The sequence below is a fragment of the Drosophila willistoni genome (assembly GCF_018902025.1).
Source record: "Drosophila willistoni isolate 14030-0811.24 chromosome XL unlocalized genomic scaffold, UCI_dwil_1.1 Seg141, whole genome shotgun sequence".
NCBI lineage: Eukaryota > Metazoa > Arthropoda > Insecta > Diptera > Drosophilidae > Drosophila > Drosophila willistoni.
In genome coordinates, this window is record NW_025814052.1 from 4020422 (window position 1) to 4047254 (window position 26833).

Genomic DNA, 26833 nt, shown 5'->3' on the forward strand with positions numbered 1-26833 from the left:
TGTGAAATTCCATTAGGAAATCAAAATTATTTCGGATAGATAAGGCTTATCATACACCGAACCATAATATTAGCCAGATGTTCTAGCCAGTTGATAAATGCCATGGTAGAAACTTTTTCCTATACCCTAACCTAAAGCACAATTTGAAAAGGGTTTTACATTTTTCTTGTGGTTTCTTTCTAGTAGGTTCCATCGATTTGAAACTTTTTGCTTTGCAGCTGGGGCTATTATATGTACATATGTATATAAAAACATGCTGACACATACATACATATGTATAAATAAATGTGCAAAAAAAAAAACTAGTTTTGATCGTGTTGGAACCGCGTGATGAACAGACAGATAGACGACAGAGGGCTCGTCCGCGGGGGGCACCTACCCAAGCTTATACCTAGGCTTCGAAAGAGAGAGTAAGTCTAGAGAGAGAGAGAGATAGCTGTATCTACACGCCACTCGGCTTTGCCTAGACCCACTGCACTTGGATGCATTAATCAGGTGTGAGTGGGCCACTAGGGCAATTAACAGCTGATCAAACCAGCTTTTGCTTTATTTGCCTATCTCGATCCTGCTCTAACATATACATATGTATGTATCTGTATATGACGTTGTTCAGACTTCTCCAGACACATTTAACATTGTTAATTTCGCAATCAAAATCTTTCCGGGATCCCAGACATTCATGTTTGCGATAAGATTCCAGATAAGAGAAAATACGAGCATTTTAGGTGATATATGTGTGTACTAGTGGGGGGAGTTCAAAGTTTGCCCACGTGTTTTGGGGTTTTTAGAAAATTTTATTATACGAAAAAGTAGTAGGTATTTGTTTTTTTTTCACTTTTTCACTTAGGTATACATCGATCTACGATCTAAGGGTTAAATATATAGAAATATGTATGTATGTGTATGTGTGTTTGTATGTAGTAGCATCTTTTCTTTTCATATACATATTATTTCTGCGCTTAAGAAGTGGTTGAGAAATATTCCTTGGACTTGGTGGGATCGGCCACCATAGTCTTTTGTCCAGGCTTCCAGTTGGCTGGGCAAACTTCGCCATATTTATCGGTATACTGGAAGGCCTGAACCAATCGCAAAGTCTCATCAACGCTGCGTCCCACAGGCAAATCATTGATGGTTATTTGGCGCAAATTTTGCTTATCATCGATAATGAAGAGACCACGGAATGGGATGCCAGTCTCCTCATCCAAAACACCATAATCACGAGCAACCTTCATTGACTTATCAGCCAACAGTGGGATGTCCATGCTGCCAAGACCACCCTGTTTACGGGGTGTATTAATCCAAGCCAAGTGAGTGAATTGACTGTCTGTGGAGCAGCCAATGACTTCACAATTGATGTTACGGAATTCAGCTGCACGCTCCGAGAAGGCAATAATTTCCGTGGGGCATACAAAGGTGAAATCCAAGGGATAAAAGAAAATGATCAAATATTTGCCCTTATAATCGCTTAATTTGATATCCTTGAACACGCCATCGACGACAGCAGTTCCGGAGAAGTTGGGAGCGGGCTTCTGCAATTGAGGCATCTATATGGGAACACAAAAAAGGAAATAGAAAGAAATAAAATGAATAAAAGATGTCAAGTGGGTGTTTTTGCAATTCAAGTTAAGCTTTAAACAAAATGGCTGCTCTCTGTCTATGCTTTAACTTGCCGCGAAAGAGAGACAAACACAGAGTGAAAGGTCAGAAAGAAAAAAAAAACTTTAACGGAAACTATTCAAGACATACACACACACACTAATATACGCAGACAGAAATAGGTAGTGTAAAATGAGCTAAAAAGGAACCATTAGGCACGTAGGCAAAAGAATTTTTGCACTTTAAATTACATTAATTTTTGGACCAATTTTTTCATTTACAGCCGGCTAAAATTACGGCAGAAACAACATATAATTTGCCGACGTCTACATGCTGTGTATATATGTATGTGTATGTACAGATGTGCGCCCGTCTGTGTTTGTGTGTGTGTGTGAGCAACGGACGTGCCAATAAAGCACACATCAAATCAAACTATTTGCTTTCAGTGCTAAAAATTGTGAAATAATCATCTTCGTTAGTTCTTGTCTACTCTTCATCTCAAGCATCAAAAAAAAAAGAAAAAAAAACCGGGCAAAAAAAGGAAGAGAAGATTATGTGCAAAAAATATCCACACTGAATTTGCTTTTTCGCAATTTTTGTTCTTACTAATTCGCATTGTAACTTCTCTTTGACTTTGTTCAATATTTGCTGCTTTAAACTCATATTAGACAAAAACTAATCGACCACTCACTTTAATCTCTTTTTTTTTTAATTCAGACGGGCCAACACAATTTAAGTTTGCGATTATTCTTCCGCACTCGCCAACCTTTCGACTTGGTGGAAATTTGAAAATGATTTTTTTATGCGAAAACAATTTGCAATATATATGCGTTTCGGCTTGGTTCGCGGTTCCCGCCACGACAGTGGTGCCAGTTCCGCTTTTTTTTTTTGCCCCGCAGATGCCCAGCCATCCCTTTTTCCATAAGTCTGATTTATAATCAATGATTTCTGAAGATATGTCGATATATCAGCTATTTCTCTATATATGTTAATGTTTTTACCATGATTTTGTAAAGTCTCTTGAATATAGGCTATTCTTATATGTACCTAGACATTGTTTTAGGGAATCAGTTTTCTATAAGCTTTTGTTAGCTAGCTTATTTTTTGGCTGGTTCCCGATTTTCATTTGCGAAGCTTTACCGTTATTTGAGCCAGTATTCTTACAGCGTTGAACAACACTGTTTTTAGATGTTGCAGCTGCAACAATTGATAAACAATTACAAAGATTTTATTTTAACTGGGATAAACAATAAACAAAACACCTAATCCATGAGTATCAACTGGATAAAAATAACAGAGAGGTTACAATTTTAATTAAGTTGAAATTACATATGAGCTGACGTTAATTCAAATTTCAGGGCTCGGGAAGGCATTAAAATAATCAATGCATTGCCCTATGATACATTCACAACAGTCCTTTGGTACACTCACCGCCAGATGAGTCCCAATGCAATTGCCGGTGGAGGTGCTGCTGCCGGCGGTGGAGTTGGAGCAGGCGGCTCTTCTGCCGGACACTCTGCTGGCGGTTTCAACGGCTCCGGCACAGTGGGCACCAGTGTCACCACCACGGAACAGGCCAGCGATGACAGCGATAGCCATTGGAGTAGTAGTGCCACGAATGAACCGGAGTACACTTTGGAAGAGTTAGAGCGCTTGGTCGGTGTGCCGCGCAATGACTTTCTGTTGCTAATCAAAACATTCTCCTACATTTTGCGACGCATCTCCACGTTTATCATCAAGCCAAGTTTACTACAGCGTGAATTGCGTGAGAAGCTGCAATTGCAGGACGAGGCGAAAATCGATGCCATTTTGCGCCTCTGGGTACGCCAGACAACACCACTAATGAATAATTTGGCAAGTAAACGGTATGAATCAAATGTCATCGAGGATGTTGCCTGGAAGCTAAATGTGGAGATCTCATCACATTGCCAGCAGCGTGAGAAAACAGCCCTGGCCGTGCTCCAGATGAGGACCGGCGCAAGTGAAGACATCAGCATTGAGATGACTCAACCGGAACTGTTGCACCTGTACAATCAATTCGAGCAAATGCAAGCCGAGTTAGATGCAACGCTGGCAATGAAGAGTGGTCCAACCTCAACCGAAGCATCCATGCCCAGTCAATAGAGCAAAAGACATATCTATGTATATACATCAAAATGATTTCTTATGTTAATTCTATAGATTATCTATTAATTTGACAATCTTTGCTTGATATATGTATTCAATTTGTACTAAAATTAAGCAACCTAACTTATGGGCTTTAAGTGATTGTTCAATAAGTGTATACATATGTTTTATATTTTTATGCATACCTTTATTATAGTTGTATTTTACGTTATGTATTGTCTAATTGTTATTTACAACAAAATATTAATCAAGGATCTTTTTGGCCGAAAAAACATTTCACTTGACCTTGAAATAAACGAGTTATAGCTAAATTTGTGTTTCCCATGTTTCAAAGTGGTCAAAACTAGGGAAAATCGCAAAATCCTTGAAATCTCGGCAAGCCGCAGGGCTATCGATATCTCCATTGCACTGGAGATAGACCTTGATGATTAGAGTTTCACGACACAACTTTCGTTTTGATCCTTTAAAGAACTCAACAGATATTTGCCATTTTACACAGCTTACCGAAGGACTTTTCAGAATCTGTCGAAGCGGGTCATTAAGGACTACCAAAAGGTCGAAGGACATCCTGATGGTTTGTGAAATGGCTGAGTTATAGGGTCATTTAATGTTTTTTTTGCGTCTTGGTAATTTTTTTGACAAAAATTTGAGCAATATTTTTAGAAGGATATCAAAAGTCGATAGTCCTGATACTGGGGGATCCAGAAAAGAAAGTCCTGTCTAAATTGGTCAATGTCCTGCAGAGATTTCGCCCCTGGAAATGATCGTTTTTCCTTTTTTTTGGTTCTATAATCCACAAATCCTGCCGCATGACGAAAATACATCGTTCTCTAGAAAGCTATTAATTATCTCTACATAAAAGTTGGGGTCAAATGCGGTTTTCTAAAAAGTTCCTTGTTTTCAGCCATCCCAAGGACATTCCTGGTGATATTAAATTGACGCGCATGGACAAGGACTTCCATAGATTTTATGAGTTCATATTTCAATGGAAACGGAAATGAAACAAATGTTTTATTCTCATGTTTATAGTTTACACTTTAATGGAATCATTTTCATTTACTTATTTTGGTTTTTGGGTTTTCTTTTGTTTTCGAATATATATACGTATATATATATATATATATATATGTATATATAGTTTAGTATGATATACTGCTGCTACTGACAAAAACATTACAAATTATTACAATGATATATATTTTATATATGTATATATTGTATATGCATATGTATTTTCGTATATGTATATATACATATATATGTGTGTATATATATATATATATATAAAGTCGTATATATGTATGTGCATCCATACATACTTTTAGTTATCTCATTAACACCATTCTCTCTCTGTGTGTGTGTGTGTGTAGTGGACTTACTTGGGGGGGATTGTTGGATCATTTTGGGATATTTCGTTGTCTTTTTACTAAACTACAGTAGAAGCAAAAAACATTCCTATTGCACTTCTTCACATTTTTGCGGCAAAACTTTTCAACTAACACAAAATCTACAAATACATATCAAAAATGGTATGTAAATTTATTATATACATACATACATACATGTATATATTTTGTTTTCTCTTTTTTTTCTTTTTGGACTACAAGTATTGCCTATTTTTTATAATTCTATAATAGTTGTTGTATTTAGCTTATTGTGTTTTGTGTGTTCAAATTAATAATACTGAAATAAATTTCGAGAACTCTGAAAATCATCTTCTAATGTAACCGAAATTTATTTCGGTATTATTCCCTTGTTTTGTGATTGTGTGTGTGTTTTTTTTGTGTTTTTGACTTTGTTTGGCACTGACAAATCAATCAAAAAAAAAAAAAAAGAACGTTTATAAATATGTATAAAGATTAGCTGAAAATCGAAAGATTTTTACTTGTTTTACTTGAGTTTTTAATTATTGTTGCAGTTGTTTTCTTGTTGTGTAAATGATTATCGCCTTACGAAATGCGTTGGTCATTTGTTGTTTTTGTAGTGGTTGTTGTTGATGTTGTTGTGCTGATAGTTTGCCATACCCTCTATATGTTTTATATAATCCTTGCAAATGATTTGTTTTTGGTTTTATTTTAGAAATACTTATCATCCTTTCATTCAGTTCAGGACCAGTGTTGCCTATGCTCAAAATTTGGGGACACTTTGGGATTCGGGACACTACGGATTCTTTTACACGGAAGACAATTGATGATGGATACACCAACTTTGCAAGGTGTACATACATGAACTTTGGTAAACCAAAGACAGGCTTTTGTTTTATTGGTTTTTGTTGTTTGTTTTGTTGGTATATTTTTCTCATCGGTGTTTTCCATTACGTTTTGTGTTTTTGTTTTTTTTTTTGTTTTTGGGGTTCTTACATATGTAATATAAATATGTATGAGTAGCTAGCGCCAAAATAAAAAGAAAAATTGTAAAATAAAAATTTCAGTTGTTTTTTTTTTGTTTGTTTCATTTGTTTTTCTTTTCTTTTTTAAATAAAGTTCTGTATAATTAAACAAAAATTAATAAAAATAAAACACATACATACAGTGAATAAAATGACACACATATACAAAAGGATAAACACAAAAAAAAAAAAAAAACAATAAAAAGTTAAATTAAAACGAAAAATATGTATGATAAAATGATAATCTACAAGTTATATACCCTATATTTATACATATATGTATATAAAATTATTGGAACTACATTGCAACGACAAAAGATATACAATATATAAAAAAAAAATATATATATATGAAAAAGTATATATAAATCGGATCAACATGTTTAAAACTATGTAACTGATGAATTATTATTGCAACTTACATACAAAACACATTTTAATGCCTAAGATTAGAAACGTACATTTATACATACATACATACATACAATATATTTAATCTATATGTATATGTATATATATATGTAAGTAAGTATATAAAGGTTAAACATTCAAACTGTTTGTTGCTGGAATTACAGAATGGAAAACCTTTTTTGCTCGACTCGCTCGTTTCTCACAATATTAACTAACATTTAAGTGTACAAAAAACGTATTGGAAGAGTCACTTAATAAGTAATAATAAATCATATATATATATATATATGTATATGTATATAGTTATAGAGTTTATATGTATATATGTATATATATATATATATATATATAACATATGTGTATAAAAAATTGTGGCTAGCGTAAAAATACAAATACAAATACAATCAGATTCACATATACTCATGTATATATATATGTATATATATATATATATGTGTGTGTGTGTGTGTTTATGTGTGTGTGTTTGTCTGTGTGTCTAGGTATATACAGATACCGATTTAGTTTAAGATTCATTATTCATATTCATTTTTGATATAAAAAGCAGCAAAAATGGTCTGTAAAACGTTGTGATGCACGTATTAATTGGTTCATAGTGGCGAGATTGCTGCGTTTCCAGTTATATATATGTATATATATGTATATGTATATATATATATATATATATATACATATATCAAGTATAATATCAAGCGTTCTTTTCTTCCTTCCGTCTTCTTGTTACTTAAGTAAATAGTTTTTGTTTTGTTTTTCCTTTATATATGGTTGGCCACATGATGGGTTGGATTGAGTTGGGTTCGGTTCGTTTTGGTTGGGGATTTTGTTTTGGAATTTACATGCCCGACTCCGCTATGCCCTCATCATCTGTAATATATATAAATAAATTTTGATTAGAAAACATTAAAAAGACAAGTTCATTTGTTAAGCAAAGCATTAGCATGCATTAGTGTGGATTAGCCAAACATAGATCGTATAACTATATAGATGTACATATCCACTTATAAACAATAACAAATGAAACATGCAAAAATCATAAATCACAACAATATGTACACACAAAACATCTACAGAGAAAGATAGAGAGAGAGAGAGCAGGATTAGGAGTTGAGATGAAAGATGAAAGAAAATTACAAACCCATGAAGGGATTGGCATAGATAATGCCACCGCCGTTGGCCTCGGCTTTACCCAGACTGCTGCCAATGTGGCCATTGAGATTGGATTGGCCACCGATTGCCACAGACACCGATACTCCTCCTCCCAGTCCAACATTGTTATGGCCGCCTGCGAGTTTCGAAGGCTTGATTTGAGTATTATCCCCATCGCCGACCAGGGTGGCAATATCATCATCATCATCACCGTTGCGGGTATTACAACTGCTGCCCAATAGCTGATCATAGCAACTGACATCGGTGCTAATGACATCCACCTCGATGTCATCGTCATCCTTTTCCAGACTATTACGATTACTGCCACCCAAGGAGCTATGCAAGGCATGAGAATCCTCATAGCTGCCGCCGCCGCTGTCATCGTTCGCATTATTCGATTTGGCATCGATGTGAGTTTCAAATAGCTCGTCGTGCATATATAAATCCACATCGACATCAACATCCTCATCCACGTCCAGCTGCTCCTCCTCATGATGGACAACTAACTCACCCTCCTCGCCAACTTCCACGCCCAGTTCGACCACTTCGAGGAGTGATCGTCGCCGATGGAAGACCTCATCATCCACCTGTTGTTGTTGTTGTTGCTGCTGCTGCTGCTGCTGTTGATGTTGTGGTTGCTGTTGGGGCACTATCATTATATCCTCCTCGGCAAAACTGAGACGCACATTGGCGCGACTTGTGCGATTACTGCCAGTGCCAGTTCCATTGGCCGTTCCTTGGTTACCCGATGAGATATGCTCATGGCTGAGACTATTCTTGATGTCACACGATGATGCACTAAATGTAATCAACTGGGATTTACGTCTATGTTGGAGCGTATTATAACCATTCACCATTGATGGCGGTTGATGGTTGGTAGCGGTGCTAGTTGTGGTGGTGGTGGTGTTGCTGGTAGGTTCAATTGGCACATCAATTTGACCCTCTTTGCATATCATGGAGCTGGGTTTATTGTCAACCAGAACGATAACCACCGAATTGTTGTTATCACTCTGATTGACAACCGAATGTCATCTGTCCTCTATGGCTATGGATGAGCCACCACCGCCTGCACCATTTCCGAATGAGCTCATCGATGTGGATGTTAGAACTGAATTCTTTTGGCCATTGAAACTGCTAGTTAGCGGCTGTTGATCATCATTGAATATGGCCGCATTCTCATCATCAATGGCATCTGCTTCGTCTTGCTGTAAATCATGATGATGATGATGTCCCACAGCCAAATGATGTTCCTCAATTGTGGCTATAACTGATTCGTCCAGATTCGTTTGTTGGGCTGCTTCAAAAAAAACCCAAAGAAATCGAAAGAGAAGGCAAAGAAGGAACGTTTGTCGAGGGAAAAGTGGAGGAAGTGGAAGTGGAGGTGGAGATGGAGGAGATCGAAAGAAGGAAAAAGCTTTTTGTTAGTTAAAAATGCCCAGCACCAGCAACAAAACTTTAATTGCTATAAAAGAAAGAAAATAAACACACATTTCCCAGCCCATCATTTCCTCAGAGTGTGTCCAGAGTGGGTTGATTCCTCTGATTCAGTTCAGATATACTTATAGTATTTATGCCCTTTACCAATTTTTTTTTTGGTTAGTTAATGAAACAAAAGTGGCAAACAGAAAAAATATATTGGCAGATTTATCTGCCACCTGCCACCACTTACCTTCATAGCCTTCATTGTCGTGCATTTCTCGAGCAGGACCGACAATATTCTCTTTGCCCTCCAATACGGCCAGCAGGCATTGATGTATGCAGATATATTGCTGTTCCGTTTGCACCATCCAAACACGTTCTACAAAAACAAAAAAGCGAGGGCGAGATGGAGATGGAGGTGACTTAAGTGGAGGGCAGAAGAATTACAACAATTACTTACCCTTTCGCATGGCATAGACAATGCCAAATATATCCACATAATCGGATGTATTAATCTGTTGCAATATGCGATCGAGCGTTATAAATGTACCAGAACGACCGACACCCGCACTACAATGGACCACAATGGGCCGCTGTTCGGCTCCAATGCGATCACGAAAAGCTCGCACAAATCGGACCAAAGTCTGTGGTGGATTCGGCACACCAAAGTCCGGCCATGTCGTGAAATGGAAATGACGCAAAATGCGTTGTTCACTGCCCTGTAAAAAAAAAAAAAAGAAGTCGAGTTGAATGATCTCTTTGATCTCTCTCCTCTGATCATGTCATCATGTTTTTTATTTACCCTGCAGAGCATAAATTCGGTCATCACCCAATCGGCATAGTGACTATCATTGAGTATTTGCACCTTGATATCGCCATAGAACACTGGCACCGTATCATTTGGCCAATATTGATCACATTTCTCGCGACCCTTCTCAAAGCAACGTGTTAGCATTACAATTGCCCTCGAATTGCTCTCCCAGCACATGCGCCAGAAATCATCCCGTGTCGAATGCAATGGTCCTTGGGTAACGATGAATTCGCGCGGTGAATTATGACCGGGCACATAATTGGCATTGATATAATCGGAGCCCTCATCATCGTCGACAGGTTGAAGTTTGAAACGCGAATGATCGTAGGGTAGGATGTTGGTGAAACGATTCTTTGGACGATTGCATGGCAAATCGGCAAATGTGCACGGTTGATCGCGACCCACATGCTTTAGCTCTTCGAATTCTTCGCTAAAACGAAAATCAGAATCCGCTGACATTAGACGATAATGTTCGGCAAAATTCTTGATCAATATGGGACGATTCTGTTCGATAACACTATCCGGCAGTGACATATTATCATTGGCACGCGAATCTTTGGTGGTTTTACGGCAATTATTCCGACGACGTTTATAGAAAAGGAATGTGACTAGCAGCACGAGAATAATCGTTAAGGGCACTGTAATGGCCACAATTAGTGAGGTATTATCTTGATCTAGGAAGAAAGTAAAACAAAAATACAGATTAATCTAAATGAAAATCATTCAAAATAAACAAAAGGTTTCAATTCGATTGACAGTAAAATAAATGAGACAAATCTTACCCGGTGAACTTAAAAGTTCTATATACAAAATAGAGCAAGACATGGATATTAAAGAACGATTGATGTGATTAGAAAACCTTTAAAACCTTTAATAAGTAGAATCTATCTATTGAATTCACACACTCACCTGTCTGTATGGGGAAACTGTATGCTGTATCTGTGAATTTATCGGGTCCGGTAAAGGCGCGCACTTTCACCCGGTATGTGGTGCCCGATTTAAGCGGTCCATTGCAGTAGCCAATTTTATGATTATCACAATTTTCGGTGCCAATGGTGAAATCTTCCACCGAGCGATTCTCAAATGGATAATATGGATCGATGGCCTGATAGGGTAACCATACGCTATACGATTGTACATCCAGCCAACTGGGCATTTCCAGGCCGGAGGCGTTTTTGGCATCATCTTCGGCCACAATGATCGTGTACATGCGCACCTGACCATTCTGATCGGAGAAATAATTCTTACGGAAACGTATCTGTATGGTCGATGAGCTGCGATAGACTTCGGTGGGCACCACCTGAGTGGGTGGACGTGGCGGAGCTAATATCGGCATGGTCTGCCGATATTCACGCTCTGGACCAAAACCAATTGCCGTCTTCGCTTGAATTTTAAAGACATAGGTTTCGCCGGGTTTCAGGTTCTTGATAATACCAAATGATTCCTCTGAATCGAAATCCTGCATGCCAGCATCGGTTAGATTGTTGACATTCGTATAGGCAATGGAGAACTGTCGGATGACGCCATTGGCCTCACTGGAGGGCAGGGACCATTCGAAATTTATTTCACTTGGCTGCACATCGGTGGGGTGGAACCGTTCAACACGGCCGGGCACTGCCTCGTTGGTGGTGAAGCTGGCCGAAAGTGGTGCACTGCTACGCAACACCGATGACTCTGTACCGGATCTCACCACCACAGTGAATGTGTAATTCCGATGTGGACGCAAATCGTTAATTGTGATCTCATTGCGTATGGTCATATTCTGGGCGAGCAGATTATCAGCGGTCAGATAGGCAATATCGAAATCATTGTACTCTCCTTTGGGCAGATCCCAACGAAGTGAGATTTCCGTATCCGTAATATTGGTGGCATGCAATTGAGTAATTGGCTCCGGATAGAGACGATCCTGACGTTGAATGGGCAAACTGGCCACACCGCCACTTACAGTCCAGACGGTAATGTTGTATAGGCGACCGGGCACAAGACCCGTGAAGGTCACCTTGCGATCGGTATCATTGGCCAGTTTCTCTTTATCCTTGATCTCGGCATCGCCCAATGAGAAACGATAGATATCGAATTTCGATGATGATTGTGGTGTCGGTGTATAGCTCAATGTAATGGTATCGCGTTCATCTTCCTTCTCCCCATTGGCCACCACCACATCGGATTGAATGAGCGGCATGGTGCGTGGATATAAGCTAGTAATTCCCGATAATATGCCATACGATGTGGTTTGTATATCAAATTTATACTGCAAACCGGGCATAAGATCACCAATAAGTACACGCACCGTGGACAAGTCATCAGCTGGAGAGAGATACGTCAGATCAAGTTCATCATTTGAGATTACTATTCAAACTTACCTGACTTATTCTCCGAAACATTTTTCGTTTGCACTTTACTTGGATTATCACTGGGCCACCATTTAAGTATATAGGATTCGACACGACCCTCCGGTTTGGGCCATTCCAATGTTATATTACGCGAATCGACAAGTTGTATAATATTCGATACTGGATTCGGTGGCACTGTTGTATTCACCTCCTGCGGATTGGGACTCTCGACGCCAAAACTAACCGTATTCACTTGTATTGTATATTTCTCGCCCTTGGTCATATCGGTAATATCCGCCTCGGTGGATCTTACACTGGGCAAACGTACCCATTGCTGTTCACTGTCGGTGCGATAACGTATCGAGTATTCCGTGAATTCACCACTTTCCGGCGGTGACCAATGAACTAGAACCGAATTGCTGCGCACTGTTTCGATGGTCATATTACGCGGTGGATTGGGATCTACAAAGAAAGATGCATTTATAGTAATGGAAATTAATTTAGGGCGGAACAAAGCCCGGGAACATGTTACTTACACACTGCCTGAAAATAGGCATGCGGTTCGCTGCGCAACTCATGGCTTACGGCAAACACTTTCAGTTCATAGCCAGCTCCAGGCTGTAGATTGGGTATAACCAATCGTGACTCCTTGGTAATAAGGGTACGCACTTCATTGGTCCCATTGCGTGAGTAGAGCACCTCGTATTGCTCTTGCTTGGAATTAACATCACTTTTCCAGCTAATATTCAGACCCATGCGAATGCTCTTCAAGTCCTCAATGATGGGCGATGAGGGACGTGTCACCACAAATATGCTTGTCTCATTGGATTCCATTTTCTTGGACACAGCCTGCACGGACAATGAATAATTGCGTCCGGGCAACAGACTCTCCAAAGTGAAACGTGTCCGATCTGTGGTCAAAGTGCTAGTATCGCCATTAAAGGTTTCCAGCTCGTGGTAACTAAAGAAGCGAATAATATGGATGGAGTCATAAGCGAATCGAAACGAATTTTGTTGTTTTTTTTATTCACTTACACAATGCGATATTCATCTTGGGTGCTGGCCGCATCTGCCTCCCATGTTATGATCATGGTGTTGGTCTTGTCATCGTTGAAGCTACGCAAATTGCGGACAGGCAGTGGTCGCAGTGTCACATCACCGGTGGCTGGCCAAGAGGTTACCTTACCCGAAACTGTTTTCACAATCACATTGAATGTTTTGCCCGGCTCGGCAATGTCACGGAAATCGAAATAGGCAACCGGTTCATTGCTGCGACTGACTGTCGACTGTCGTCGGGTGGTGGCCACCGATACCTGGTATTTATCGAATTCAGACACGCCCTTGGGTGCCTCCCAAAGGACACGAAATGAATTCGATGTGATGTGATCCTTGTCAAAGGTGACATTTAACGGTCGCAACGGCACTGTCCGATATTGGGCTGTGGTGGGCAATGATATCTCATCCTCGGACATTGTTTGCACCGATATATTGTAAGCTCGTCCAGGCACTAGGCCCTTAAAGGCCGCCTGTGCCGGTCCCGGGGGTTCACCCTCCTTCTCCACATACAGCACACTGTCATTGGCATCGGGCGGCTCAATAGAGACCTTGTAGTGTGTGTATATCCCAGCCGGATAGGGTGGCTGCCATAGCACCAACAGTGTCGTCTCATTTCGAAACCAGACAATGAATTTACCCGGCGTGTTGGGCTCTGCGGGTTATTGCAGCAGCAACAATAGACAACATTTTTGCATTAGATTGGTAACGAAAGTCAACAAAAGGCCATAAAGTACACTAAAGATTGAGTCTTTGATTCAACAGCAACAGAAGAACATACAAAATAATATCTACTACATATGAACCACAGTGGTAGGTTAAGCATGCAGGCAAGCAATGATTTCTTCTCACAGTTAAAATTAGTTAAAAGTAAAAAAAACAACACACACACAAAAGTTATACAAAATAACATATAAATATGTACATATGTACACAAATAAAATAAAATTAAAGAATTTAAATTTAGGCTCGATTTCTATTTAAGCGATTTAATTAAAAAGTTAAGATTCTAATATTACAAATGGACAACTAGTTTTAGGATTCAAATAGATTATCAAAGCCTTATTGAAAGACTTATAAATTATATGACCGAAAAATGCTAAAAGAAACCAAAAGGTCCTGTCAAGAAGAAGCCTTGCTGCAGGTGTTATTTTTGTCTTTTCTTTCTTAGTTTCAATAAGGATAGAAATATATCAGGATCCTCGTTACGTCACACTTAAAATGCGTTTTTCCTCAAAAGGATAATTCGAAACCGTATGGATTGATTAAATCTAGCATTTAAGCCAACTCTGAATGGTTATTGACGAATCTTTCTAAAATTTTGTGCACTATTTTTGACTCATTGTAATGAACCAACAAATATTTATTAAAAAGTTGCAATCAGTTACACAAAATTTCCTCGTTTTGTTAGGAGCATTCACCAAAAACAGGCCAAACCCAATTAAACTTAGTTAATTAGTTAGTTCTAGTTAGGTTTATATAATAATTACTTAGTTAGTTACTTATAGTTAAGTTTTTTGTAATAATTAGGACATAAATAAATAGGAAAACGTTAGTTTTTGGTTTTGAGACCCTTCAAAAAGAAGATATAATGCCATTCTGCAATTTCAAAGTGCAAATTTCAAAGTGAAAAAACTGATTTGTATATTATTTGAAATATCGAAAAACTCTTTCATTGAAAACTCATTGAAAATCTAAATTGCAGCCAATAAGTATGCTACAAAAAGTTTAGTTCACTTTATAATCCTTAATAACTTGGTCATTAGACATTAAATTCTCGATAACTTGGCTAACTTTGGTGTTAACTAACTTGCTATAACTTTGATCCGCTGTCTAACAGAGTTTTGACAAGCAAGCTACAAAGGACTTTTAAACAGTTTTTGTGTACAAAAGTAAAAACAAATGCCAAATTCTGTTTGGCTACTTTGTGTGGCATTTGTATAATTTCATGACCACAGACCACTGTGCCCCACAGTGCCCCTAAAATCAAACTAAATGCGGTTTCGTTTAGTCTTTTGTATGCAAATTTGTTCCAAAAAGGGATGATGTTGTGGCCATGTTGTGCATGCATGCAAAGTAGTTGTAGTTTGTGGTCTTGCAATTTTTGGCTAGTAGAAATTAAAAACTGTTTCTATGCCCCTCTCTCTATCTCTCTCTCTGTTTAGTTTAGTTTTTGGCTCATGGCCATGAGTGTGTGGTTGGATCCCTTTCAAAAAGAAAGGGGTTAGGTCAGGGTTATGGATGAGGAATATATATGTACACATATCTATGTATCTGTTCATGCAGCAACAGCAATCCAAAAACAAATGGATCAACATTTACCTCTCAATATTTTAATATCCAGCAACTCTTTATGCCGCGTCCTTCGACCTTTAATTGATTAGTTTTTAGTCACGTGGAGGAAAGCGGGAGTGAAGGAGTGATGAGTACAAAATTTAATGAATATTATTAAGTTTACACCCAACACCAAGAAAATAAGTTATCGTTATGAATGTGGGGAAGGGGATGTTAATAAAGTTTTCCTTTTTTTTTGATAATTATGTACTATAGAAAATTCACTCACTTGTGGTAAAATTCCGACTCGTATAGGCCACAGATTCTTTGCCATCGTATATGGTATAGGCCTGCACCTGATACGTAGCGCCCGGTGTCAATTCCTTAACACTATGCTGGAATGTATTATCATTGACCTGAAATGTCCGATTATAGCTGCTAGATGCCTCCGATAAGCCGAGCACCTTGATTTTGAATGCCGTATAGCTGCCCTGTGTGGGCGGTGACCAGAGTATTATGGCATTTTTACCACTTCTCACTTGTACCGACAGATTCGATGGTGGATCAGGTGCTGCAAAGATCAAACATAGAAATATATATAGAAGTATTATAGACATTAATCCGATTTTCTTGTACTGATTAAATAAAAATATTTTTCTTATCTGTATATTCTTTAATTTGCCATTGAAAAGCTTCCTATTTAAAAGGACAGATTTATTAGAGTATAAATCAAGAATTAGTAATGAAAACTACATTTAATGAAACGAAGCCACTTCTTAAATTCTTTCTTTCGTCTTAAATCTCATTCTGGCTAGTGCCTACTCTTTTCTCTTTCTCATACAGTTGGCTCTTACTCCAGAAAAGTCAGAGATAGAAAGGGAGTTAGAGAGATGAGTAAGGATATGCCTAAGCCCATTAGCTAACTACAAAAACGACACTGCCCTCCAGTGCTGGGTGCGTCATTGTCATTGAAAACGAGACCCTTGGGTAATTTATAGGCAAATGGCTGACCATTTCACCATTCCATCCAATTGACTTTTTCTCTAGGTGTTTGTTGAAATCACACCCACACCCAAAACAAGAAAATCGAACAAACAACCCTTATATCTTCGTCTCTCCTCTCTCTATCTATCGATGTATGTACATATGGCTAGCCTAGCTGATTGATTTTTGTTTTAAGCCTCATTAGGAGAATGTTTTTGCTCCTTTTGACGGAAATGGGATACATTAGTCGAAAACAGAGGCAATTAATGCAACTGAAACGGAAGCCATTTAAGTAGCAAATTCTTTCACTTACCCGTTGTAATGGTCACCGTCCAGGTGAGCCAATCATGATGCGTTAGATTTGTATAATATAACCAGAAATTGTATTTGGTGCCAGGCAAAGCACGCGAGAATTGTATCTCATCGCCGATATCCCGGGAGGCAATTGTTGTATTCGGTTCCGGATAACCAAAGGGTGGACTATAATCTAAACGATATGATGCACCATCATCCAGTCCAGGATTATTGGGTATACTAATGGCTAGATCAGCGCAATGAGCATGCTGCAAATAAAAGAGAGAGAGAGAGAGAGAAAAAAAAAATTGTAAATTGATTTTAATCAAGCGACGACAAGGCAATCAAATGGCCAGCCAAATGGCCAATGCCAATGAGAATAATAATGATGCTGAATGTGCTGCTTGTTGTCCTTGCACCTGGAGCATGCCACTCGTTGTCTATCCGTTGGGTGCCAGACGCCAAATATTAACACCGCAAACAATGCTCGCCAGCCAACTGGCATGCAAAAAAAGTAAGCAAGTAAGGAAACAATGATACAGGCAGGTAAAAGGGACGAGCGTGAATTACAATGTCGTAATGCATTGCAGACAAGAGACACAGCTGCCACAGATGCCCCATGCTCCACGACCCATGCGCCACATTAAAGGATTAAAAAGTGTATATACGTATGTATGTATAAAGTACGGAAATGCAGGCATTACAGTTGGCAAAGAGCTCACCCCCCCTCCCCGCCCAGACAACATTCACTTGCCCGAGCCAGTTACTGTCTGGTTAGTTGTCTGTCCTCTGTTTTTTTTTGTTTTTTTTTTTTTTTATTTTAATTTTTTCCTTTCTGCTTTTATTTAATGATAATAACCCGACCATTTTATAGACTTACCAATTGAAATTCATTTCATTTCATTTATATAATATCAATAGCCATTAAAATATCTATTACTATTTCAGGACATAATTACACGAATGACTAGAGAATTGTTAGTACTTTGCGTGACAAATAAATAAAAAACTTTATTATCTATAGGACTAATTGCTTTCTCTCAATTAAATTGTCAGAAAAGGCAAAATGTTAACAAACGATCTAAACCTATGACACAATCAGTTGGTTCTTCTTTCAAACCAAAGACTATGTCTTTTTTCTTCGTCCTCTATTGCTTGATCTACGAACTTTAGAAGACAGTCTAACCTTAAACATAAGTAATTATTTATCCTTTAATTATCTATGCAATGATTCAAAATCAATAAAATCAGCTTGTTAGTTAGTTAAAATACCACAATGAAAAGCCTACAAAAAATAAAAACCAATTTAAAAAGAAGGTCGAAATTGTGTCTATATATATTCCAACTGAAAATTGATCTGATCTGTTATTGTTTACAAGCCTTTCAGTTAAAGTATTTTCACATTGGTCACGTAGGCCGTATCTTAAAATATGCAATGTACATATATATATATAAATACATACATATATTTATCAATAACTTTGTTCAATTTATCACAAAATGAAGAGATATACACTCATAACTTTTCATCTTCCCAAAGACTATAAATTTGTGCAATAAGAGGCAAAAACAACAACCACACAGACAGACCAAAAATGCATACCTCTACAACAGTTTCATTTATAAAATTGAATTATTTGCATATATGTAAGTTCCTATATATGTACGTGCCTTATGTGGGCAACAATTTTAATCAAATAAACCACAGTTGGGCGGATAAATGGGCGTGATTGTGGGCATGGCAGGAAATGACCCCCACAGCAATGCAAAATTCCTCAACAGCCATCAAAGTTTTCAAAGTGTTACAAATAAAAGGCCAACGGAGCAGCAGCAGCAGCAGCAGAATCACATAAAAATACACACACACAAAATTACACATACACACACATACACATATATGTGTATGTATATGTTTCTATATATATATTTCACACACAAAATGGGAAATCCAACAAGAGAGTTTCATTGCAATTTTGTTTTTACTCTTACAGAGAGTATTATCACTTCTTGTAATAAAGAAAAAGGAATCATTTTCGATGTCATAAGGTATATATGTATGTATGTATATATTCTTGTTCAGAATGAGAACGAGAGTCGATGTGCCCATTTCCCTTTGTCCATCAGTTTTTCCTTAGTTTGATGAACTATTGTGTTATAACTTGCTCTATTTCTGGATCGGATCACTATAACAAGGCAAGAAAACGTTTCGCAGGTGAACGATCTAGCATCTAGATGTTATTAAAAGGGTATCTAAACTTCTACTTGGCCAAAATAAGTTTCTTGTTTTATGTATTGAAGTTTGCATATCTTTTGGCATTTTTCTTTTAGTGCAAATTAGTTTATATGTATGTAGTTAGGGGAGAGGGCCCAGTTATGACCCGGGTTTTGAAAAACCTCGAAATTTTTTCTTCAGTTCGGGAAAATGAAAAATTAAGAAATTTAACATTTAAATATTAACCAAACGCAACTTTTTTCCAAAGAATGTATGTTTATTTGAGTTACTCAAAAAATTTTGAAACAGATTTAATTTGGATAACTTTTTTTAACTTTAAAAAAAAGTGGCCCAGTTATGACTCAACTTAAGAAATTCACTGAAAATAAGAAAATATGAAAGGAATGTCACACGAATTGTTGTGATTTAATGGTTTACTTATTATGAAGGGCTTCAAAGCCAAAAACAATGAAAACCCAAAAGAAAATGGCCATAAATGAGAACGATTTTAAGCCCTCGTCGTCCATGTGACTTTCGCAGTTTTTGCAAGTGAAATAACTTGCTTGCATATTAGCGCACTTCGAATGAACATTCCCGATGGAGATCTTCCAGAATATTCTTGGACAAACTGGTCTCAATATGTAAATTTCCTTTCCTTGTTGTTAAACAACAACAAAAATGTTGGAATTTGACAATTTTACATAATCCGAGTGCAAAAAAAAATGGGACATAACTGGGCACCCCAGCTAAGTCATAACCGGGCCTTTTTATAGTTTAAAGTTTATATCTATATTTTTTATATACACTACATAATCACATAAATTTTTATAGAATCACAAAATATACGGCAAATACAATACTTTGATGCATTGCACTCACCTTTTCACTGTTGATTTCACAAAATTTTGGTACTTTGAAAAAAATGGAAAACAACTTTTTCGCACGATTTTCAAAACGATGTTTGGTACGCGTATATACAATACGATTATTAACGTTGGGGTCTGTCCAAAAACTGCAGAACGTCTAACAAACATGATTTACAGGGCTCAAACTGTCATTCAATACCGCATTTCAAAAATATTTGAGAATGTCACAACTGGGCCTGAGTCACAACTGGGCCCTCTCCCCTACATATTATACTTGCAAATGATTCCAAAAATGAGCTCATAAATAACTCTTATAAAATAAAGTGGCAATTTAAAGAGATTTTCATTTATTTTTTGATGTCAAAAGAGTTTCAAAGAATTGTTTTTTCTTTATGCCAGTACCAATTCAAAAACTTAGATATAAGAATATCAATTTTTTAATGTTAAAGTTAGAACATCAGATCATAAGATTCGGACAAAAATGATTCGCAAAGATATTAGTTTATTATTTAAGAATTATTGAACAAATATTTTGACTAAAAAAAAGCGTTTTTTTTTTTTGCCAGACTGTATTTTTGTTAATTTCTAACCGATTTTAAATAGTTATATATCAATTAAGTCAGAACTTTCATATTAAAAATGATATTAAACACTTAGAAATTCGGAAAAATTAATTTGCAATAAGATTTTTGCCAATATTGGCAGATTGAAAGACATTATTCCAACTTGAAAATAAAGACATGAATTTAAGAAATACTCAAAAAACTGACCAAAATTGGATATTCATGAAGTTAATGTTTATTGGAATAATTTGTTGTCTTTTGTCAGTTTTTAAAGCGCGTCAAAAAATAATTTTATTATTAGTGTAATTTGAATTTGAAAACAATAACAAAAGCTGATGACACTTTTGAAAATCGGTTGAAATTTGTCAAAGTTACAGATTTGCAGGATTAACAGTTTTTAAGAATTTTCAAAATTTTTTTAAATTAATTTTTTTGTTAATTTACCTATGTATATTTTGGTATGGCTAATCTGGCAATGCCTTTTGTGTTGTTTGACTTAAAAATGAATATACCCTTTGTGAAGATAGAAAATTGAAAGAAAAATGGCGTCAACAGGGTGGAAATGGTAACACAACTAACAAGAATTATAAATAGTAGTTGTTGAAATAGTTGGATGGATTAATGAAAAAACAACAACAACAACAAATGGAAAGGATGATGAGTGGTTCACTTCAATCATAAGAACCGCAATATAAAATTTAATAAATAAATATAACTGCAGCGATATATTGATTTATTTATGAAGATTTTTCATTGAGGAAATTGCGCGTAAAATTAAAAAATAAATCACACAAGCAAAACAAATAATAAATCTCTGCTCTTTTATGGAGCAGAAATGTATATACATGGAGGAAATTCTTTAGGTATGTCACCACCAAATTTAAGAATTCTTTATATCGAAAGTATTTCAAACTCTTATAAGATATTTAATAGAGAAAATAAAACAAAAGTTGGTTACATCAAATGAGACATTGATGGACGAGTGAGTGTGTGTCAACTTTTTAGTGGCTAAGCTGACACATTCCTTGCCACATTTTATTTTATTTGTGCAACCTGTTTTCAATTCCACCTGCAGCTTTTCTCGAATTGACTAATGTTAATACTCTATCCTAAAGATAGTTTTGATATGCAAAACAAAGTATTTAAATGTCTAATAATTTTAACATAATTGTTGTATCTTTTTAAAGAATATTTAAGAAATACATCTCATAATGTCTGAGTGTTTTTTTAAGAGTATTTGCAAGTCCATGTGAGACTATGGCATTATTTGCTGTTTTTTTTGTTGCTTTTCTTAATCAATTATTCATTTTGTTTTATTTTCACAACACTTTTTTTTTGTTTTTCTGTAACAACTTTTGGTTTTTTTTTTGTGTTTTTTGTTTTCGCCACGGAAAAAATTTCAATTGCAATTTGGCGCCGCACTTTCGCTTTATTATACCGAAAGAGTGAGAAAGAGAAAGAGAGAAGGTGAGAGGAAGAGAAGAAGTGTGTAAAAGATGAAGTTGGAGGGAAATCGAGTAGAGTGAGAGCAACGAAACGAGTGTTATTCGAGTCATTTTACTCCATTCGACTCCACTCCACCCTACTCCACTCCATTCCAATTCCACATCAAACTCTAGTTTACTTTTTGGTCTGTTGCATAATTGAACGTTTTGGGTTTATATTTCTTTATTTCTGTGTTTTGGTTTTTTGTTTTTGTTTTTTTTTTTCCTTTTTTTTTGTGGTTCGAAATGAGGGGGGGCCATTACATGATGCTCTATGGTTAGGTTAGTTATTAGCTGCTGCGTTAATAATCATTTGTCCGATATATTGATGATGATGATGATGATTATGATGGTTTTTAAGTGGACAAGAGAGTATGGCAGTGAGTCAGTTAGTCGGTCAGTGAGTCAGTTAGTCAGCCAATCAGTCAGTTAGACATTATGCAATTAAATATTCGCCCCACAATGCAACACATTCGCTGCGGTTTAGTTTCATTGAGAGCTCAGTTTACAATTTGTAAGTATGAATTAAATATGTACATATATCCAATACATACATACATACATACATACATACGTACACATACATGTATGTATGTATGTATGGTATATGCATGAAATTTCCCTGCATTGTTGATAATCGACACGTTTTTGTCGCAAAAGTGACATAAAACAAAAACAAAACAAAAAAAAAAACCCATAAATGTTAACCAAGCAAACGACTTGGCAACTTTGACTTTTGCCAAAAGTTAATAACAATTATCAACGTAAAACAACAAAAACTTGCTAACCTTCGGATTTCAACGAAAAAAAAAAAAAAACAAGGTCGTATGCGAGTACTCTATGCATTAATAATAATTAACAAAATTGTTTAAAGAATTGGGTTGGGTTACTCTAGATGGATGTAAATCAGCAATAGAGCCACACCCCTTGCTATCAGCTTAGATTTTTAAATCGTACACTTTAAACAGGCAACAATACTCATATTACGTATACGCCGGGTGTGTCATACACACACTCATACTCAACCAGAAAGACTAATAATATTTAGGATAAGCTTCAGAACTAAAACCATAATGTTTACAATATTAAAAATTTGCATATATTTTTTTTTTTTTTTGGGTTAAGACACAAAAATATAAAATTTATCGATTTTTTCTTCTTTGTTTTCAGTTTGCATTTCAAAGTCGAAATTAAAAATAAGTTTATCTTTTTCTTTATTTTGTTTTGGTTTAACCATGATTTGCATTTTGTTTAAAATCCTTGTAAATAGGAGAGTACATAACTATTGTGAGAGAGAGAGAGAGAGAGGAGAACACAAAAGTTACAATTTTTTTATTCTTTTGTATCCTTTCCCCTTTTTTCTGGATTTTAAAGTTTTTTTTTTTTATTATTTTGCCATCTCTTATCTTGTGAGTTTGGTTCAATTATTTACCATTTTCATTTTGGCCATGAGCAAGAAATGTAAACTTAAAGTTTTTTGTGCGTTTTAATTTCATTTTTTTTGTTGTTGTTTGTTTTGTTGTTTTTGCTGCTGCTGCAGACAACAAACAACGGTCAAAGCAAACAGCAAAGCAAACAACAACAAATCCAAAAAAAAACGAGCAAACAAGCAAACATTTAAGAGAGTTGTGTAAATATATACAACAACAACAATGGCACAACAAAAAAACGAAAATCATTTAAATAATTAAGCGCAGCATATGCCAAGTTTATGTCCGTGTCCGTGTCCAGTCATTTCAAGAGAACGTTATGACCCCGCCCGTTTCACCAATTTGCCTTGCCTTGTCATTCCGTGTGTTCTGTAGGTAGATACTCAGTCGGATGGATGGATGAATGGATGCATAGGCAACATCATTGCCATCATAATGCTGACTACACGTTTATTTGCTCACATTTTGACAGAAAAACTTGCGAAGGGGCAGGCAGTAGATAAGTGGGTGGGGCGTGGGGGGGGTGGATGGCGACGAGTTCAACGTCATCTCAGGTGGCTCGTTCTATGAATAAAACCAAGTACAAGACAATGCCAAGGAGTTGGACCACAAAGCGCCAGTCAGTCAGCCAGTCAACCATTAAGATAAGCATAACCACAATGGCGATTTGTATTTTAAACATGCTGAACTCTCTATACACTTTCGAGTCTTATGGAAATTGAAAGAATGAAATATTGGACAGAGAAACAAAAAAATTCTTCAAGTTCTTTTTGGTCGTAAAGAAAGTACAATTTCTTATCTATCGAATAAGATATTTAATGGAGATAATTATTTGGAATCTAGTCTAATCTAAGAAGATTTTATCTAAAGGTTAAATAGCTGTTGATCTAAAGATATTTGCTGCTTAGTAAGAATATTTATACTTTCTTTTATTGCAGATGTTTTCTTTACTAAGTTCCATATACCCTTATTGTTGCAAGAGTAGAAAAAAATGGGCCAAGATATACAAATGTTACCAAGACAATGGGGACAAGAAAGGTAGAAAACTGTAGAAATATATATATACAAATGCATACATAGTTTTTATTCTCCCTATTTTACCTCCACGACATATTAAAGTCACAGTATACATATATTTATGTATATATGTATGTAATTTAGTTGTGGAATTGTCATCCCATCAATCCCATGACTTCTTGACCTTAAACACCTCTTTTTGATCGTTTTTCTAGAACTATCTGTTTAAAAATGAACCATTTTCACTTTGTTTATTAGCTCTGATTTCCAGGGAATTGTAAAATGGATTAAACTACACAAAAGGGAAACGTATTCCATGTGTAAGACCATTTACACTGACACACATGTCTCTCTCTCTCTCTCGCTCTTTCACGACTTCCTCCTGACCATTATCTCCTTCCATTCATTGAGTTGCTTGGACTGTGACTATGACTGTGACTCTATGGAGGTCGCTTTAGGACAATGTTGTGTGTTTCCTATTACCTGACCAAAAGGCAAATGTGCAATTAGCATAAAGTGCTTGGGCCTGACAGTCAACGGACATACATGCGGATAGACAGTCAGACAGTCAGAGAGACAAAAGTTGCAATTGCAATTGCAGTGGTTATTGTTGCTAGTGTTGACTGTGTTGAAGTGTGAAAAGTTGGCGGTTGGCGCGGCAATAGCTGCATGACGAAGCGAATAACAACAACAACAACAACAACAGTAATAAATAAGTGACTAAGTTAGTCAGTGAGTGAGGGAGTGAGTGAGTGAGTGAGTGAGTAAGTGTGGTGGAGACCTTCTCCTTCGTCTGTCTGTCTTGTATCTGTCTGTTGGTCTGTTGGTCCCTTGGTCATGTGCTTTGTGTTGTGCATTGCGTGTCTGCTTGAGCTTGGAGCGAGCTGGGCACCCATTCCCCATTTGCTCACTCATAGTCTCAAATGCCACAACAGTACAGTGGTACAAGCAATTTGAAAGACAAGTTTCCATAAGCCAACAAATTATATTTTCAATGGGGAGAAAGATTTTTACAAAGTAAAACATTTACGTCAACACCAGTCAGAACCAGTTAGGAATTACAATTGTATGAATCGAAAGAAGAAGAACATGTCTTACAACTCTGAACTTAATTATTTGTCATAATTCTCAAGTGGTTTTAGTAGTGGTATGACATTGGAATTAAAAGCAACTATAAACAGTAACGAATAAATGTAAGTCTTCTCTTGATTCTAAGAGAAATTGTTTTACGTTATCAAATAACAATTTTAGTTTTTGATAAGCAAATTTCGCACATTTTTTCAACCCTATAATTGTCATTGTATCCAGTTAAAACTAATTTTGGCTATATCTTTAACATAGTATTTAATCATGTTTAATGAATATTTCAATTAATCTTACTTGAGGATCGACTATTGCTAAAGAGTCTATTGAATACTAATTCGATAGAACGGTTTCTAGTGGAATTATTTAATTATATGCCTCTTATTAATTTATTTACTTAGTTTTTTCTTTCGAAATTCTTGTCCCAATGTGCATTGTGTGCCATTAATTTATGTTCATTTCATGTTATTGCTGTTTGGTTTTTTGTTTTGTTTTTGTTTTCATTTGTGTCTTTGTGTATGTTGTTTGGTCTTTGGCATGCATTGCGCGTTGTCGTTTTTCGATTTCTTGCTTTCCATACCCTGTACTTTTCATATATAATGGGTATAAACGACAAATCTTAATTAAAATGCCAACTGTCAGGTTATTTTGACAGATTCTTTATTAATAATTAAATGTTTAACTGTGATTATTGTATTAGATACCTTAAGTATTTTCCGATTTTTCTCATAGGATATTTTCCAAGTCTATGATGTTTATTTCAACTTTATGTCTGTACTTTGATTTCTGTTTTCCATTGTTTTAGGCATTCCCAAGTTGATTTTATATTTCGCTCTGAGCTTAGGCTGAGCTTAGCTTAGTGCAGTTGAGCGGTGACTTCTCTTCCCACCTTTTCTTACTCTCCCTCTTCCTCTCTTCTCTCTCGACCTGAGCGGCTTTAGTTGTATGCGTGACTAGAATTGTTGTTGTCATAACAGGGGGGGCTAGTTATCAGTTTATCAACATTATTATCATCATCGTGATCGTCGTGATTAACATCATGAAAATCATTACACGCACATATAAGAAAGCAGCAGCAACAACAATTACTTAAAAGACATATAACAAATGACAACAGGAAGCTTAAATTGAAATTGGCTCCCGTCTCCGGCACTCAAACAAGTAACTATAAGTCCCCTTATTTCATCATTTGAAAGAGACAGAGAGAGAGAAATAGAGAGAGAGAGAAAGAAACATCTAAAAATGGCATTGGTAGAGTAATATAAGATGCTTAAAGATCTTTAAACGAGTCAATCGTTCAAACACATTGAGGTTGAGGAGGGA

At 36.5% G+C, this 26833-nt stretch overlaps 3 protein-coding genes across 8 annotated transcripts in view; 1 reads left to right on the forward strand and 2 right to left on the reverse strand.

Moving 5' to 3' along the window:
- Positions 1-719: 719 nt before the first annotated feature.
- LOC6648829 (peroxiredoxin 1) lies at positions 720-2397 on the reverse strand. The gene is made up of 2 exons (XM_015177176.3): positions 2288-2397; positions 720-1544 (listed from the first exon to the last, which is right to left on the reverse strand). The coding sequence occupies exon 2, from the start codon at positions 1542-1544 to the stop codon at positions 960-962; it is 585 nt and encodes a 194-aa protein (XP_015032662.1). The 5' UTR covers positions 2288-2397; the 3' UTR covers positions 720-959.
- A 364-nt stretch (positions 2398-2761) lies between these two features.
- On the forward strand, positions 2762-4034 carry LOC6648830. Its single transcript, XM_002071274.4, has 2 exons — positions 2762-2897; positions 2955-4034. The coding sequence occupies exons 1-2, from the start codon at positions 2866-2868 to the stop codon at positions 3718-3720; spliced, it is 798 nt and encodes a 265-aa protein (XP_002071310.3). The 5' UTR covers positions 2762-2865; the 3' UTR covers positions 3721-4034.
- A 2946-nt stretch (positions 4035-6980) lies between these two features.
- Positions 6981-26833, reverse strand: part of LOC6648831 (tyrosine-protein phosphatase 10D) — a 42302-nt gene continuing 22449 nt past the window's right edge. The window contains exons 2-13 of one of the 6 annotated variants that reach the window (XM_023179558.2): positions 16875-17124; positions 15867-16148; positions 15626-15673; positions 13286-13958; positions 12787-13211; positions 12281-12712; positions 10827-12224; positions 10700-10717; positions 9909-10591; positions 9567-9825; positions 9357-9485; positions 6981-7405 (exon numbers count right to left, since the gene is read on the reverse strand). In XM_023179558.2, the coding sequence (XP_023035326.1) occupies positions 7374-7405; positions 9357-9485; positions 9567-9825; positions 9909-10591; positions 10700-10717; positions 10827-12224; positions 12281-12712; positions 12787-13211; positions 13286-13958; positions 15626-15673; positions 15867-16148; positions 16875-17124 (4629 nt within the window). In that variant the 3' untranslated portion in view covers positions 6981-7373. Of the gene's footprint in view, positions 7406-8642; positions 8985-9356; positions 9486-9566; positions 9826-9908; positions 10592-10699; positions 10718-10826; positions 12225-12280; positions 12713-12786; positions 13212-13285; positions 13959-15625; positions 15674-15866; positions 16149-16874; positions 17125-26833 lie in introns of those variants that run through there. The other 5 variants (XM_023179554.2, XM_023179553.2, XM_023179555.2 and 2 more) reach the window with 5 other exon arrangements.